We start from the raw sequence: 16,270 nt of genomic DNA on the forward strand, positions 1-16,270 counted from the left end.
AGTCATACAAGGAGTAAGCATCAGAGACAGTAGAGATACTCAGGTCTTTTGCCTACAGATCCAATGCTGTTTCTACTGTGCCATACTGCTTCCCAGAGAACTCCCCAAGGTAACAGAAGATAATGGATCTTTTCAGTCTGGAGTTGGAAAAGACCTCAGATTTTACCTATTTAAAACACTTCTGAAGCAGAAATACCTTTTACAAGTTACCAAGTACCAAACTAGTATTAGCTTGAAGATCTCTAGAGATAAAGAATAAATGACTTCTTAGAAATAGCCTTTTCATAATTTTCTCAAGGTCCCTAGGGAAATTAGTCAGTTATCCAGTCTTTAGCCTATCCTGCGAAGTATTTCGGTCTCGATAGCAGGAGAAGAGTAATAGAGATTCTGTCCATAAGACAGAGTCTGACTGAGGAAATAAGATCAAGAAACTGCTCTACAGGGTGGGGCTCCAAGGCATTGGTTCCCACCATGTCTCCTATTTTATGACAGTCTTCTCTACCAGGATCTCCATTAGAGAAGGAAAGAATTTAACTATCAGTGCCTCTTCTCATGCACACACACTGTAAGTTCAAGGCTTTTGGGCAATGAAAGATAGTTCTTATCAAAAAGTTTGAAAGTTACCTGCAGGAGAATTTCTCTTTGTATCTTTGTTTGATTGAGAAGATCTTGTATAGTTGAGAGAAAAGTAGAGTAACCCAATTTCTATAACCCCAGTATCTCCTCCCCCATTCTCCAAATTGTATCCATTCAATTAAGATTAGGGCAGTAGTTATCAGGTATCTTCTGAAAAGTCAGTATTGCCCTCTAAGTTTTTGAAATTCCAAGGAGGGACTTCTAAGAAATATAAGATGCTCAATTGTAAAACAAATATCCTCTTTATTGATAGTGTATCTACAGGAGAATAAATATCACTTTTAGTTATATGGAAAACCCACAAAAAAGTGAGTGAGAAAAAAAAACAAGCAAACAATGACAGAAAAGGTGAAAAATATTATGTTGTGATCCACATTCAGTCCCTTTAGTCTTCTTTCTGGATGCAGATGGATCTCTCCATTAAAAGTTTCTTGGAATTGGCTTGAATTACCTCATTGCTGTAAAGAGCCGAATCCATCACAGTTGATTATTACATAGTCCTGTTTTAACTATTTTTAAAGTCTTTAGACAATGTCAGTTTGTTCCTCTCACCAAACTAGAGCTTTCATAACTGGGTAAGGAGGAGGATATGAAGAATGTTTCTATCTTGGGAGATCTCTCTGGAATTGTTAACTCTCAAATACCAAGGAACCTCTCATCTTCCTCTTAAAATCCACCTGCTGTCATTCCAAGTTGGATATGGAACTGCTTCAAGAAAACTAATTGACCTGCCAGTCCAAATGATCTAGCCTGTACTTCATGGAGAAGGCTAAGACTCAAAGTCAAGTTATTTGTTAATTATCCCATTTATTCAAGAAATTCTGTATTGCTTCCTGTGTATAGTACTAAAAACACAGTTATGAAAAGCATGCAAACAAGTTATCATTTTAAAACATATTGAAAATTGGTTACCAAAAAGAACATTTAGCATCTCTCTCAAAAATCTTTCCTTTAAAAGCAATAGGAAGTTTGTCAAGGAACTCAATAGGAAACTTAATAGGAATTCAATAGGAAAACTGTCAAGCATCAAAATTTATATGAAAATGAAAAATTCAGAATGCAAAACAGTCTCTCATTTTGATAGAAAGGCTTAAATGAAATAGTTCTAAGACTTTGCAGTCAGCTCCATCACCAATTTTTCTAACTATAACTCATGTTACTATTTTAGCCAGAAGAACATCAGTGAAAGAGACAGATTTAATGTTAAATACAAGAAGATCAGTATTTTTTTCCTTTTTTTCTTTTTGTTCTCTGCTCTTAACTCTACATGTGGCCTTTGGTAAGCCATTTACCTATACTAAAAATTTAGTTTCATCATCTGTAGCATAGAGAGAGTTGAGTTCAATGAGTCCTTTCAGGGTTTTATGACCTGCTAAACAAACTCAAGATCATATGTAGGATAAATGGATGAATAAAAGACATTGATTAAGTACTAGACACTATTCTAAACACTGGGGATATAAATAAATAAAGAATACAGTCCTGCCCTCAAGGAGCTTATATTCTTTTCTTTAAAGGAGCTTATATTATAATGGATAAAGATGGCACATAAGGAACTAGAGCCAAAGGGAGATAAAAGGAGAGAGAGATATATGTATAGGGGCATGATTTGGGAATAATTAGACAATGGTATGGAAGCCTGGATTTTTGTTGTTGTTCAGCTTTCCAGTCATGTCCAACTCTTAATTGATCACATGAGCATTGTCCATGAGGTTTTCTTGGCAAAGATCCTGGAATGGTTTGCCATTTACTTTTCCAGTATGTCCACATTTTACAAGTAAAAAACTAAGCAAATAAGGGCTTAAGAAACTTTTCCAGTATCACACAACTAGTGTCTGAGGCTAGATTTTCAACTTAGATATTTCTAATTCCAGACCCGATGCTCTATCCACTGTGCTACCTGACTGTCTGACCTTTTAAACATGCTATCCCCATTAGGCCTAAACCTCAAGTCAGATTTTTAAAAAGTATTGTCACGTGTAGCTTGAATTACACATATTATGACTTTTGGAGGTACATCATGTTGGTTAAGGACATGGATGCACCTAAAATATTCTTTGTTTTTACTAAATCTGAATGTTGGAGATTGCTGGCAGCCAATTTTATCTTGAAATGTTTGAAAATGTGGAGGAAATTATCATCTTCTCAGAACCATCAGGTAGCAGAACTGGAAAAGACTTGAGAAATCATCTGGTCCAACCTCCTCATTTTATAGAGACAGAAACAGACCCAGGAAGATAGCATGATATTCTATAGGGCAGAGTCAGAAGTCAAATCAACAAGTATTTATCAAGCCTGGTACCTGCTAAGTGCTGAGAATACAGAATATAGGCAAAGAATGAGTTCTTACCTTCAAGAAGCTCAGTCTACTGAGAGAATCAGCATGCAAACAAAACTGTACCAACAAGTTATATCCAGAATAAACTGCAGATAATCCCAGAAAAAAAAAAGGTGATAGCATTAACTTAAGGTTCCGGACTCCAATCTCGGTAATGTTTCTAAATCCTCTCCATTGTGTTGCCAATAATGTTGTGAGTTTGAATTAAGCCTGGATAATTTATGACATAGATCACTAACTGTAGAACATGTCCACCTACCTTTTCCAAAACCACTTCCTGGTCTCCATCCATCCAGAGCAATTACTTTGGATGAATTGCAGGAACATCTGTTAACAGTCATTTCAAGTGTTAGAATTAAGAGTCAAACTTTCCTTCTCAGAGAAGAGATTGTGAGTTATCCATTCTTTGGAAGCCCCAAACTCTCTAAAAAAAATTAAAGTTTGTCCTTCAATATCTCTTTCTCTTCCCTTCCTTTGCCATTTGCCCTGATAATTGTAGTAGTACTTCCCTTCCTTTGCTTCAGGTATCCAGTACTCTGCATCATATAAGAAGCATGGCTTAGTGGACAGGTTTAGTGGACTGTGACCACTGGGAAAGTCACAACTTTTTAGTATCCTAGGCAACTCTCTAAGTCTATGTCTTGCCACTGGACCCAGATGGCTCTGGAGGGGAAAGTGAGTTCAGTTGTACAGCACAGTCCTCCCTCACTCAGATCCAATTTACTTATAACTCATGGCATCACCTTCCTGATGTCATGGTCCTTTTAGAGAACGAAGGACAAATAACAGCATCAATCAGGCAATAAATTATAAAGAAAGTGCTGATGTATATTAGTGGAGGGAATTTCCCACTGAGGAGTTCCCTATACTAATAAATTTCAAGTCCATGGTCTATTCCACTCATGTAAAATAAAACAAAAGAAAAGGATTTAATAGAACATTAATTTATACCTGTTGATTGCTTATTTTCAGCTCTATGGCTTAGTGGATAAAATACTGGACTTAGAATTAGGAAAATATGAATACAAATCATGCCTCATATATTTGCTAGCTGTACAAATCTGAGGAAGTTACTTAACCTCTCTCAGCATCAATCTCCTTATTTGTAAAATGGGAATCATAATAGCACCTGCTTGTCTCACAGAGCTGTGAGGATTAAATGAGATGACATACATGAGTGCTTTACAAACTCTAAAACACTAGCTATTATTATTCATTGTTATTAGTGGTATTAATAATAATGACAGTAATAATAAATATCAAGGCTGCTAGATAGTTCAGTAGATAGAGCATTGGACCTGCAGTCAGAAAGAACCAAATTCAAATCCTGTCTCAGATACTTAATGTGATCCAGGGAAAGTCACTTGACTGCTGTCTGCCTCTGTTTGTTTAGTTGTAAAATAGGAGTAATAGCAATACTAACTCCCAGATTTGTAAGAATTAAAGAAGCTATTTGTAAAATACTTAGCATAGTACCTGGCATACAGGAAGCATTTAATGCTTATTTCCTTCTTTTTGCTAATTAACACTATAAGCTCCTTTTCTTGAATTTTAGATTAAAAAACTTTGTTATAACTCCCCCTCAAAAAAAGGGGGGGGGGAGAAAGAAATTCTGGCTTCGGAGGGCAAGTGGGCAAGATTTCTTATTGTAATTAAAACTATATAAAAACTCCAAAAGGAATGGCCCATTGTCTTTCCTTGGGGAAGAAAGATTTTTGGTTTGACTTGTATTAAAGTAGACCTACTCATACATGATTACGTCAGCTTCTTGCCATTTTAAGTGCCTGGCAGTATAGCCATGATTGAACATGCAAATCACTAATTTCATTAAATTAACTTGTGTACATTGATTTCTTCTTACACTAAGCTATTTGCAAACCCATGCCGTCACAGTATGTTATTGCGTGGGTAATGTAAGTCTCCCACTTTTAACCTTAGCCAGCCTGGAGAGAACTTGGATTGCAGCATCCTCATTTAAATGATTCTAGTTGAAATTTATTTCTTTTGCTTAGAAGGCTAGGAATGAGCAGCACTGGTATGGTGTGAGCCCCTCACTACAGTTTGAGTTCCTTGAGCCTCCACTGACTTCATCCTCCTCAGCAGCCTGTGCATGAAGGCCCCTCTGGTCAGAGCAGATGGGAGGGAGCCAAAGGGTACTGGGCTCTTGGCTTGAAGCCTGGGGCTTCAGAATGGGGCCAAGTAGTGTTTGAAGCTCTGCTTCCTGATGGAAAAGAAATTCAGATGAATCATTGTGTGCTCCCTAAGTGACTGCAATGTGTTAGCAATCTCTGTTGGATACTCCCACCAAGTCTCTTCAAGCTCTTTTTAGCCTTTTGGTTGGTTCTAAGTATATTCTTTTATTCTATCAGAACTGGACATTGAGGGAGAACAGCAAGGGATAACAAAATGGGACCAGTCTGGTAGATTTTCTTTTCTTCAAGTTGCTGCCTTAGACATAACTGACTGTTCATGGTTTACAAAAAAATTGCCCAGATCTACATTAGGAACACATCATCATCATTGTCATCATCCTCATCATAGCTAGTATTTATATAACATGTTTAGGTCCACAAAGTACTTTATATATGTTAGATCATTTGAGTCTCACAACAATTAAGTATTGTGATTATCCCCATTTTACAGATGAGGAAACTGAATCTGAGTAATATTAAGAGCCTTTTCCAGTATCCCTCAGATAAGTATGTATCTGGAACAGGATTCTTTGAACCTTTAACCTTCACTCAATAGTCTTAATCCTACATTTAGAAAAAAACAAAATTCTTCCACCTGACAATTAAGGACTTGAACATGCTCCTGTGCTCAAATTACCTCTTTTCCACAATAAACAGCCCTACTTCCCTCAAAAGAACATGATTTCTAGATCTGTCACTATCTTAGTCCTCTCCACAGTCAGATTCTAGCTTGTAGATGTCTGTCTTTAATTGTGACACTTTAAACTGAACTCCCACTATGGTTTTATCAGTTCCAAGTATAGTAAGACTACTTTCTCTAAAGAGTGGTATTTCTTCTGACAAATCTTATAAAACATTTGTATCAGATGGTGTCCAAAAAAAGTTTCTTTGTCTAGGGCACTTTGCAAGATTAGGAGAAAATACTCCCCTACTGCCAAAGCATTTGTGTGAGGTATTACCTCATAGTTATTGGATGTGTCAATGATACCTCTTACGTCTTAATAATTCTCTAAGAGCTTAATAATTCTCTAATTATATATATATATATATATATATATATATATATATATAATTGTCTGTTCTGTAAGGAAAAAAATTATTCTTACTCCTATCCCATGTTCAATTCATCTACTCCAAATATTAAATATAATTTTTCATATAAATGAAATCCTTAAGATGTAAACTAGAAAGAAGCTAGCTAGCCCAGCTGCCCAAAGGACACAGTTTGAAGCAAAATACATTTAACAAAAACAGCAAAGCAAGACTAGGGACAGAAAAGAGTCCCCTTCCATATACAACAGGGAATATTCTCCCATAGTCACTACACTAATAATGGGGAAAGAAGCAGGAGCATGGAGGTCAGGAAACGTGTGTAACACATTTTGCCAGGTTGTACATATCCTATTGCTAAGGTAGATCTCCCTTTTAGGCTACAGACCAGCAATGTCTTTTGATGAGCATCTTTTATTCTTGCTTTTAAGGCTTGTCTTCCATCATGCTTTCAACTAGAAAACTTTCAATCTTAATCAAGTTCAGCATCATCACTTGGTATTCCCTCAAAATATTCAAGGGATTCTACTTAGCAAAACAGGAAAAGTGCCACCTTGAACTGAGGTGACATGGTTCTTTTTAGCCTCCATGACTTCTCCAGTTGCCACAAGCATCTATTTGGGGGCAAGATAAAACGTGCAGAGCCTGCTACCTGATTCTTTGTCTTATGTGCCTGCTTGGGTTACGCATCTGCCAGCAACAAAATCACTGATCTTTATCAAGAATTTTGTATTAAGCCTCATGGAGATACCTAATTTTTCATTGCACTGTAGGAGCCCCTTTATTAGGGAGAAGAGGGTGCTGTGAGGTTTGGAGGCAGGAGAAGGAGCAGGTGTTGCCTTATACAGCTTAGGAGAGGCTCTTCAGGGACCCACCTGCTGTGTTGCTAGGACTGCAGGGATTGAGTTGGAGGTTCATTATTTCAGCTGCAGCTATATAGAATTTTTAAGTATGTTAATGGAAGGAACGGAGCAGGTATTTAATTTTTTTTCAGATCAGTCTATAAATGGTAATGAGCAGAAAAAAGTGTGAAGGGAATGTGTGGTAAAAATAGGCAACAAGGCCCATTGAAGCTAACAGCAGGAATGAGTGAGGGTTGCCATGGCCTTGGATCTGCCTTTCCATGTCTTTTGAATTCTGCTGGAAGATCTTTCATAGATAATAGTTGTGCAGAGCTTCAGTTTGCAATGGGGTTTTGGCAGGAAACTTTTAATTGCCGATCAAAGGCACATAAACAAACTATCCTCCCATCAGGAGCAAAGATAGGAAGGTATTTATGATGTTTTAGAGTGGACCAGTGGGAAGAGAAAAATAATACAGAATTGGGGAAGGAAGAGGAGAACTATAATTTGATTAGCTATGGGGGAAGCTTCTACAGAAAGACTAGACATTGAAATTCAGGATAAATAAGAAAATAGAGTAGTTAAGATGATCACATTCAAATTAGCTATTTCCTGGGGTGAGAGAATTACTGTGCCAAAATGAACTGTCAGATGTGGATGCTGAAACACTATTAGTGGTATTTTGAAAGGTTTTTGAAAGAAGTGCTATAGAACTGGGAGAGGGAAAATGTTGAAATTTTCAAGAAAGGAAAGAAAGTAGAATTTGTGGATAAGCAGGCGATTTTGATGTTGAATCTTAATAAACACCAGAATGGGATTAAGGAAATGGTTTGTGAGCATTTAGAAAGGAATACCTTAAATGATAAGAGCTACATGGCTTTATGAGAGATGGATGACCATTTTGAGAGTTGGTATTAGTTGAGGGAGCAACTAGATAGCACAGTGGATAGAGCACCTAGTCGGGAGTCAGGAAGACTCATTTTCCTGAGTTCAAATGTGACTCCTTATATAACTTTGCCTCAGTTTCCTCATTTTTAAAATTAGGGGAGTGGGCAACTAGGTAGTGCAGTAGAGGAAAACCTGAGTTCAAATCTGACTTCAGACACTTTAACACTTCCTGACTGTATGACCTTGAGCAAGTCACTTAACCCCAATTACCTCAGTAAAAAAAAAAAAAAAAAAAAAAATACTTACTAGCTGTGTGACCCTAAGTAAATCATGTAACCCAAATGCCTCCAAAAAAAAGAAAGATTCGGACACAATTAAAAAGCAACTGAACAACTACAATATTAATTGAGGAAGGGATTCTTATTCAGGTAGAAGTTGGACTCACTGGCATCCGAAATTCAGGTTACATATTTTGTCTAGTTTAGGAAGTTCGTGAGTGATGATGTTGATCCAAGTCTATGATTTGTAGTGTTCCAAAGCTAACATTCAACATACTCCAGAAGCAGAGGTATGGAATAATGATGAAGCTGGAATCTGGTTCCAATCTAGACCTACCTGATTATATTGTCTGAGGACCTACCAGATGTGGTACAAGCCAAAAAGGAGTGTCCAGCAGCAAAGTCTAGCCTGTAACGATGGGAAACTTAAAAATAAGTACTAGGACTCATGAAAAGTATTTATACTCTCTTCTACATATATTTCTGGGATAGCTTAGCAAGAATGAAAGGGCAAGGGATGGCCTACCTTGTGGCAAAAAGCAAATTTCATGCTGTTAAATTTAATTTGTGTTTAGTTCTGTCACTGACATTAGTAAAGTAAAAACCAAAAATAGGACTGCCTGAACTCATCATGAAACACTATTCCACTCAGACCTTCATTTTATGGCCAAATTAATGTTTCACAGTGAATTTCATGCACTGAAGTCTCCATTTACATGGAGATTTTGATGCTTGTCAACCTTCATACTGCATTTATGAGCAAAAGTTAATGTCAAAAAGAAATTTAGAGGTCGTCCAATCCACTCTCCTTATTTTACAGATGAGGAGACTGAGGACCAAAGAGTTTTAGGTGACATCAAAGATCACACAACTAGGAGAGGCAATTCAATTTCAAATCCAGTTCTTTTGGCTCCAAATTGAACACACTTTACCCTGAAGTTCTTGCAAGCATGTTTATTTATTTATTTATTGCTTTGGAGTTGTTGATTGGGGGGGGTGGTTGTTTGTTTTTATTTTTTGCAATTTTTGCATTCAAATTGGAATAATGATTTCATTGCCGTTTAGAATGCTGTTCGCAGTATCCTGTGAGCTTCCCATTTTTTTGTAATTATTTCCACTATTTACCAAGGGGCAGCATGACATAGTGAACAGAAAATTGACCATGAAGCCAGGAAGACTTAGGTTCAAATGTTGTCTCAAACATATTCTGGTTAGGTGACATGGAAAATAATTTGACCTCTCCAGTGCTCTGGTCAACATCTTGAGACAGTAAATTGCAGAGAAGATACAAACCTGCACTGGTACAAGTTTCCTCCCCTGGAAGTTCTACATACTAATGAAATCACAGATCTGGTTCTACCATTCTGTCTCTATTTTCCTTTTCTTTGGGGGGAGAGTATTCAGTGTTAAGTAACTTCACAAGTCTAAGTTGTCTCAGACACAAAACTAGTAAGTGTCTGAGGTCAGATTTGAACTCAGATCATCCTGACTCCAGAACTGTGGTACTCTTATCTATTTTGCCACATAATTGCCCCTTTATTTGATAAGATAAGTATTACTATCCCCATTTTAGAGATGTTGGTTGTTGGTGTGTGTTGGTCGGATAGGGGGAGAGAAAGAGAGAGAGAGAAAATATATTAAGTACCTACTAAATGCCAAGGGGACAGCTAAGTGATACAATGGATGGGAGCTCAGCCTAGAATCAGGAAAATCTGTTCAAATGAGTTCAGATCTGACCTCAGATTTTCTAGCTGTGAGACTTTGGGCAAATCCTTTCAACCTGTTTGCCTCAGTTTCCTCATCTGTATGAGAACTATGAGAAGATGGAAAAGGGAACCAAATAAACAGGCAAACAAGTGAAATTCATGACACACTTAGGAGAGATTCCAAATATTACCTCATTACCATTACCTCATCATTCACCTGAGTCATTAGTGACTGCCAAGAGATCAGTACCACATACAGCAAATCATATCAGTCATCATTTAATTTCCTTTCCTAAAAGAGGGAAGCAAAGGCACAGAGAATCCAAAATTGTGAATAAACAAAAAATCCACTATATTTGATTTTGAATGCTGAATTTTTCTCCTTTCCTTTTCCCTTTCCCTTTTTCCCTTTTCCTTTCTCTTCCCTTTCATTTCTTTGGTTTTCTTTTTCCTTTCTTTCTTCTTTGTTCTTTGTAGCAGCAGATTTCTCCTTCTAATAAAGGATGGCTCCAGCTTATGTTCTAATGAGTCTGTATCCCTGAACACAGAGAGCTTCACTTGTTGATTTTTCAATTTGAAATTAATAGTCAACTTTTTTCTCCTCACTGATCCAAAGGACTGATGCCAGAGATAACCTAAAATAGCAGATAATCATTTCTGATTAGCAGTGGTATATGTTATATGGGGTTTTCCCTTTCCTAGTTGTTCCCAAGCTTGGGCTTTTATTGAAGTGAGTTTATATTTCTTGAGCTCCCACTGATTGATGGTGAAAGGAAAAGTTCCAGAAGCATGTAAAGGGGACATACAGTGTAGAATAGCCAGAAAGATCACAGCTTTTTGAGTCATAGGGCCAGGGTTCAAATCACATCCTGTCACTTAGGATTTGTGTGACTCCTCTCACAAGTTTTCTACCACTCTGACCTTCAGTCCCTCATCTGTAAAATGGGGGAATCAACCAGATAATATCCAAGGTGCTTCTTAACTCTAAATCTGTGATCCTCTAAGGTTAAAAGTGTTGTCCCATAATGTTTACGAAAGAGATTTGTTATGATTATCCAGACTAATTCATGGTGTGGTTGTCTGGGGGCTCAACTGTGCAGTGTCTGATTTGACCTTTTTCTCCCATTGCAGTATCTTCCTCAAAGAACTGGAGAAGTATGAACAATTGCCTGAGGACGTGGGACACTGCTTTGTCACCTGGGTAATGGGCCTTTAGTATCTTTTTCAAATTCTGTACAGAGTCAAGGCATAGAGACTCATGCCATCCATGTGACTGTCATGCAATCTGGTTCACTGCCAATCTACCCTAATAAGGTGCTTACAGATGGGACAAATATTCTTTAAGGGACAGATCATGAGACAGAGAACTTGGTCCTTCTTGTGTTAGCTGGAGAACTCCTTTCATTTTTTATATCTTGGCTTCCTTCACTTAATAAGGACAGTGGCACTCTCCTGTGGAAGACAAGGACAAGAACAATCTATTTCATTGACTTGTTTGTTAGAGGAAATGAGAGACTCCCAAGTTTTACTTTTTTCTGTCTGTTCTTTACTTCAATACACATACATCTTTCTCCAATCAACCCTGGTTTTGTGTCTTCTCCATGGAAACATTCAGGACCTACTTAAGTTAGTTCCATTTGTAGTAATTTGTCAGTTTGTCAGTCTCCAATGTGGTGTCTTTAGCCAAAGAGTGAGACAATGTTATTTTTTCTAGTTGTAAATTGTCCTTATGCTCATGAATCCAAGATTTGTATGAATCACTTCTCTTAGTTCATTTGTGAAAGGATACTGTTTCTTACTTTGCTTACTTTGAAAGTAGAAACAAAGCTTCAAGTACATTTTCAGACAAGAAGACTTATTAGCCTAGTCTAGGATCAGTTTTCCTCAGTGACTATCACCCTTTTATCAATCTGAACAGTTTAGTTGATGAACATAGTTACTTCTTGCTATCTACAGACAAATACAAACCAGTAATATCCTAAGCAGATGCTCTGTCTCTCATCCCAAGAATACAAAGGCAAGGCACATTTCCCTTATACAATTTGCAACTGGATTGATCCACAAAGAAGCATATAAAATGATATAACCAACTCATTCAGGACAGAGTCCCATGTCCTAGGAGAAGAGGATCCCATTTTAACACTGTCCCAAAAAGTCTTAGTGAATTTTTTAAAAATTGTAATAAATTTGAGTAAACTCTAATAAGCATAAACCTGCACCAAGACTTTTGAGACACCCTGCACCATAGCTATGAAATTGCATTGAGATTCTGCTCTGCAACATCACTCAGTGAAATTCAAAAAGGAGATCTAATTAGCTCACCAAGGCCACAGACTAGCTCTTTAATGGAAAAGGAATTGCACTACTTTCCAGTTATTGCAGTCTTGCAGTCTTTCCATTCTTCCACATTGATAGCTTCTTCTACTGAGCAGAATTTTGAGCTGGGTGTGGCTTTTGCCAAGTTCATGTGGCAGACAGTACTTTCTTCTGGGTATCTCAGGGTCTTGGGTCCTTTCCCTATTGTCAGCGGAACTTTGGCAACTGAGAGTTTCTATCCAGAAGGCCAAAAGCACAATTGGTCAAAGCACAATTGGAATTAGGCATGTTATTTTATTCTTATATGGAACTCCTGGGTTAGCTCTGATTACTTATCATAATTTCCCACAACTGTCAATACAGGTCTATACTTTCTCTAAAATGTATAGACTGTGTATATATATACAAATAAATATATCAGTAGATATATTTATATGGATATAGCTACACTGATATCTACAGAGATCAGTATGGATGTATATATAATATATATATATATCTACATATATATACTAAACATACATATACAAACACATAGTCTATACATATAAATATGTATGAATATAGATTAAAATAGATATTTGTCCAAGATCATTCAGCTGGTATCAAAGGCAGATCTTCTACTGAGTCTTCCAGGTTTCAAGGCTGGTTCTTTAGATGCTATACCACTTTGTTCCCAGGAGATTCAGTTCTCATTTTGGGAGCTAACACTTGGGAAGAAATATTCATCTTCCCCCCAGTTGCTGTCTCTGGGTCCTGCTGTATTAAGTAAGGATAGAGGTCTTAATGTAATTGTTTCCCATATGATCTTTTAGAGAAATTATTTCAGCCAGGAATGTTTTTTGAATCTAAACCTTATACCCAATTCTACCCATGTTTTTCCCATTACTTTCTAATGAGCTATAGAGCAGCTAGGTGGCACAATGGATAAAGTATTAGGCTTAGACTCAGAAAATCTTCATGAGTTCAGATCCAGCTTGAGTTATTTACTATGAGCTATGTGATCCTGAACAAGTCATATAACTCTGCCCCATAAAATGAGCTGGAGAAGAAAATGATAAACCACTTATATTTTTACCAAGAAAACCCCAAATGGAATCACACAAAAAAAAGTCAATCATGACTGAAAAATAACTTAACAATAAGCCATATTCCAAAACTGGAAGACCCCAATCTCTTTATTGCTTTCACAAATCCTTACATGGTTTTCAGAGTTCCTAGGCTCATCATATTTTCCCAAGTCTAGGCTGACTGTCCTCTTTCTTTACCTTAGTTTCTATTCTCCAAGTCAATAGTCTGCTCTATTAACTAATATTAGTGACTTTTGCCAAGTACACATGGCAATGGTAGCTGAGTATTTTTAAAAATAGAGTCAGTGTAGAAATCTCCAAGACAGGACCAGTGACCTCCTCTAAGAAAAACTGGCTGTATCACCCTTGGCAAGTCATTAAGTGCCTCAGGCAACCTTCCAGAGCTATAGAAGTTGCAGCATTGCACATGTGCAGATCTATCATTGATACAGAAAATGTCCTCATTAGGTTCTCCACACCAATAAAATAACAGTTTTAGGCCAATAGTAAAACAATGACAACAGGGCATAAAATTGATAAGTTGCAGAACACCAGCCCTTATCCCAAGATGTTGCCAAAACAGCTATAACTAGCTATCACAACTTCCTGAAATTAATTAGCTCTCCATTTTTATCTTTCTGGCTCTTGTATTCTATTTAATATAATTTACATAAAACCTTGTTTCCCAAATGCCAGTCCTTGGAAAATTTTGTACTAATCCTCAAAGTATTTGGATGGCAGTTAGGTGTGAGGCATAACATTAAATGCTAAACTTTGAATCAGGAGGATCTGAATACAAATTCTGCCTCAAATATTGTCCAGACAGTGGGCATTTAAGCTCTCAGCCTCAGGTTCCTCATTTGTAAATTGGGTATAAAAACAGCATCTTTAGTCCAAAGTTATTATAAGGATTTAATAAGATAGCACACATAAAATACTTTGAAGGCTTTTAGTTATTACAATTATTTTCTACCAAGGTTCTTATTTTTAAAATTTAACTTTAAAAACTGATACTTTCTTCTCCTAGTACTTTGTTTCTTGAAATTCCAGCTTGCTCCTCACACTCCACACTTCTAGCAAATAAGAACATTCAACCAGGGACCACAAATGGTAAAAGAGTCCGTGGTAGAAAACTGGAACATTTTATCATTTTAAAATATAATTAACACTAGGGATAATCATTTAGATTTTTATTAATCATTTAGATTTTTATTTTCCTACATAAGGAGTTCCCAAAATAGGGTCAGTAGATATGTGTGTATTTTAATATAATTGGTTTCCTTTGTAATCCTATGCATTTTATTTTATGCACTTAAAAACATTACTCTGGACTTCACTAGACTGTCAAAGTGGTCCAGGACATGGAAAAAGGTAAAGAAGTTTTGATAGATGCTGGTTTCCCATCAACGATCTTATTTTATCCTTTTGACAACTATGTAGATTATGTATGAAAGGATTTTTCTCCCATTTTATAGATTGAAAATAATAATAAAGCAGGCTCTAAGCCTAACTCTAGAATGTGGGTGAAATATTGTCTTTGGAGAAGGACTGATCTATAATTGTGTCTGCTGATGTCTAGAGCCCCTTGTGTTCACAATCATTCATTCTCTCATTCATTCATTCAATTAGCATTTTAGGTGCTTACTGTGTGCCAGAGAATCCAGTCCAAGAGTAACAACTTCTACAAATAATAAGAAAAGGGTCTTCTCTTTACAGATCCAAAAAGGATCAGCACTTCTAGAACGACCCTTTTTGGCTATGTATTGTCACTAACCACACTAGTAGACTCTCTCTACTAGGTTCTTCTTTATAAAAAAATATACAAAATGAGTTCCTTTATGTTTTTGACTCTACATTATCTTGGACTCATGCTCATTAGTGTGAGTACAGACAACTGTGGAGATCCCTAGGGAGCTTCAATGAGAATATAAACTTCAATTGACTGGATCCAAATAAATGGAGATCAATCATAAGGCTCTCTTATAAAAGTAATAAATGATAACTTTCATATGCATAGCTCTGATTACTTATCATAATTTCCCACATCTGTAGCATTAATTTAGTCTCCTAACAATTTTATGGTTTATTTGGAAAGAGAGCTTAACTCCATTATATAGAGAAGAAAACTAAGGACTAGTGGAGTGGTTTGCCTAGCCCTCCAGCTAGTTGTTATAAGATCATTTTTTTAGATTTTAGAAGTATAATAGACCTAGAAAATTATCATCACATTATATCCATTCAAGGCATTTCAGAGATCATGTATTGTAGACCAATTCCGTCATTTTATAGAAGAGGGAACAAAAACCCCAAAAGGTAAGTGATTGATGTAAAAGCTTAGCTGCAGCTCCACCTTCTCACTTTCCATTTCATTGTTTATGGCCATCTTTGATTTTAAAGAAAACAAAACAGTTTCATGATTTGCTAAGTAAAGTAATATATTGGTACCTTGTTCTCTGACTGACAACAGTAAGTATCAAATCAAACCCAAGAAGAGCTGCCATGTTTCTTTTTTTCACTCCTTTGTTTACAACAAATGCAACCAACTCTTAATTATCAATCAATGCAGTGATATTACAGATAATTCATAACCGTGGAAGATTCCCATACCAGTACTATTTAGCGTTCTTTATTAGTGAATTGATTCATTTTCCTAATGATGTCTGAATAAGGTTAAAATTTTAAAAGTCTAAAAATAAAATTTAACTCAAACATATAAACAATTTTTTTAAATTAGTTCATATTCCCTGACCACACAAATTGATTGTACAGGGAAAGTATCCCAGAAGAAGGTATGTTTGGCCATAAATTATTTACAAAAGGATAACTTAAAGTTGACCTGTAGACACTGCTCTAACTTGCGGAGATAGAAAAAGAAGAATGTGTGAGTATATGTATGTTAGGGGTACAGCTTCAGTCTGGAAAAAATATCCCTGAAGTCAATTTGTCCATTCCTC

General features: G+C 36.5%; 1 protein-coding gene across 11 annotated transcripts in view; it reads left to right on the top strand.

Annotated features, from left to right (window-relative positions):
- Positions 1-16,270, top strand: part of KALRN (kalirin RhoGEF kinase) — a 934,437-nt gene that overhangs the window by 617,500 nt on the left and 300,667 nt on the right. For all 11 annotated transcript variants that reach the window (XM_074301431.1, XM_074301444.1, XM_074301430.1 and 8 more), the window contains exon 26: positions 11,062-11,131. In XM_074301431.1, the coding sequence (XP_074157532.1) occupies positions 11,062-11,131 (70 nt within the window). The remainder of the gene's footprint in view (positions 1-11,061; positions 11,132-16,270) is intronic.

This window comes from Sminthopsis crassicaudata, chromosome 3, assembly GCF_048593235.1.
Source record: "Sminthopsis crassicaudata isolate SCR6 chromosome 3, ASM4859323v1, whole genome shotgun sequence".
Taxonomy (NCBI): Eukaryota; Metazoa; Chordata; class Mammalia; order Dasyuromorphia; family Dasyuridae; genus Sminthopsis; species Sminthopsis crassicaudata.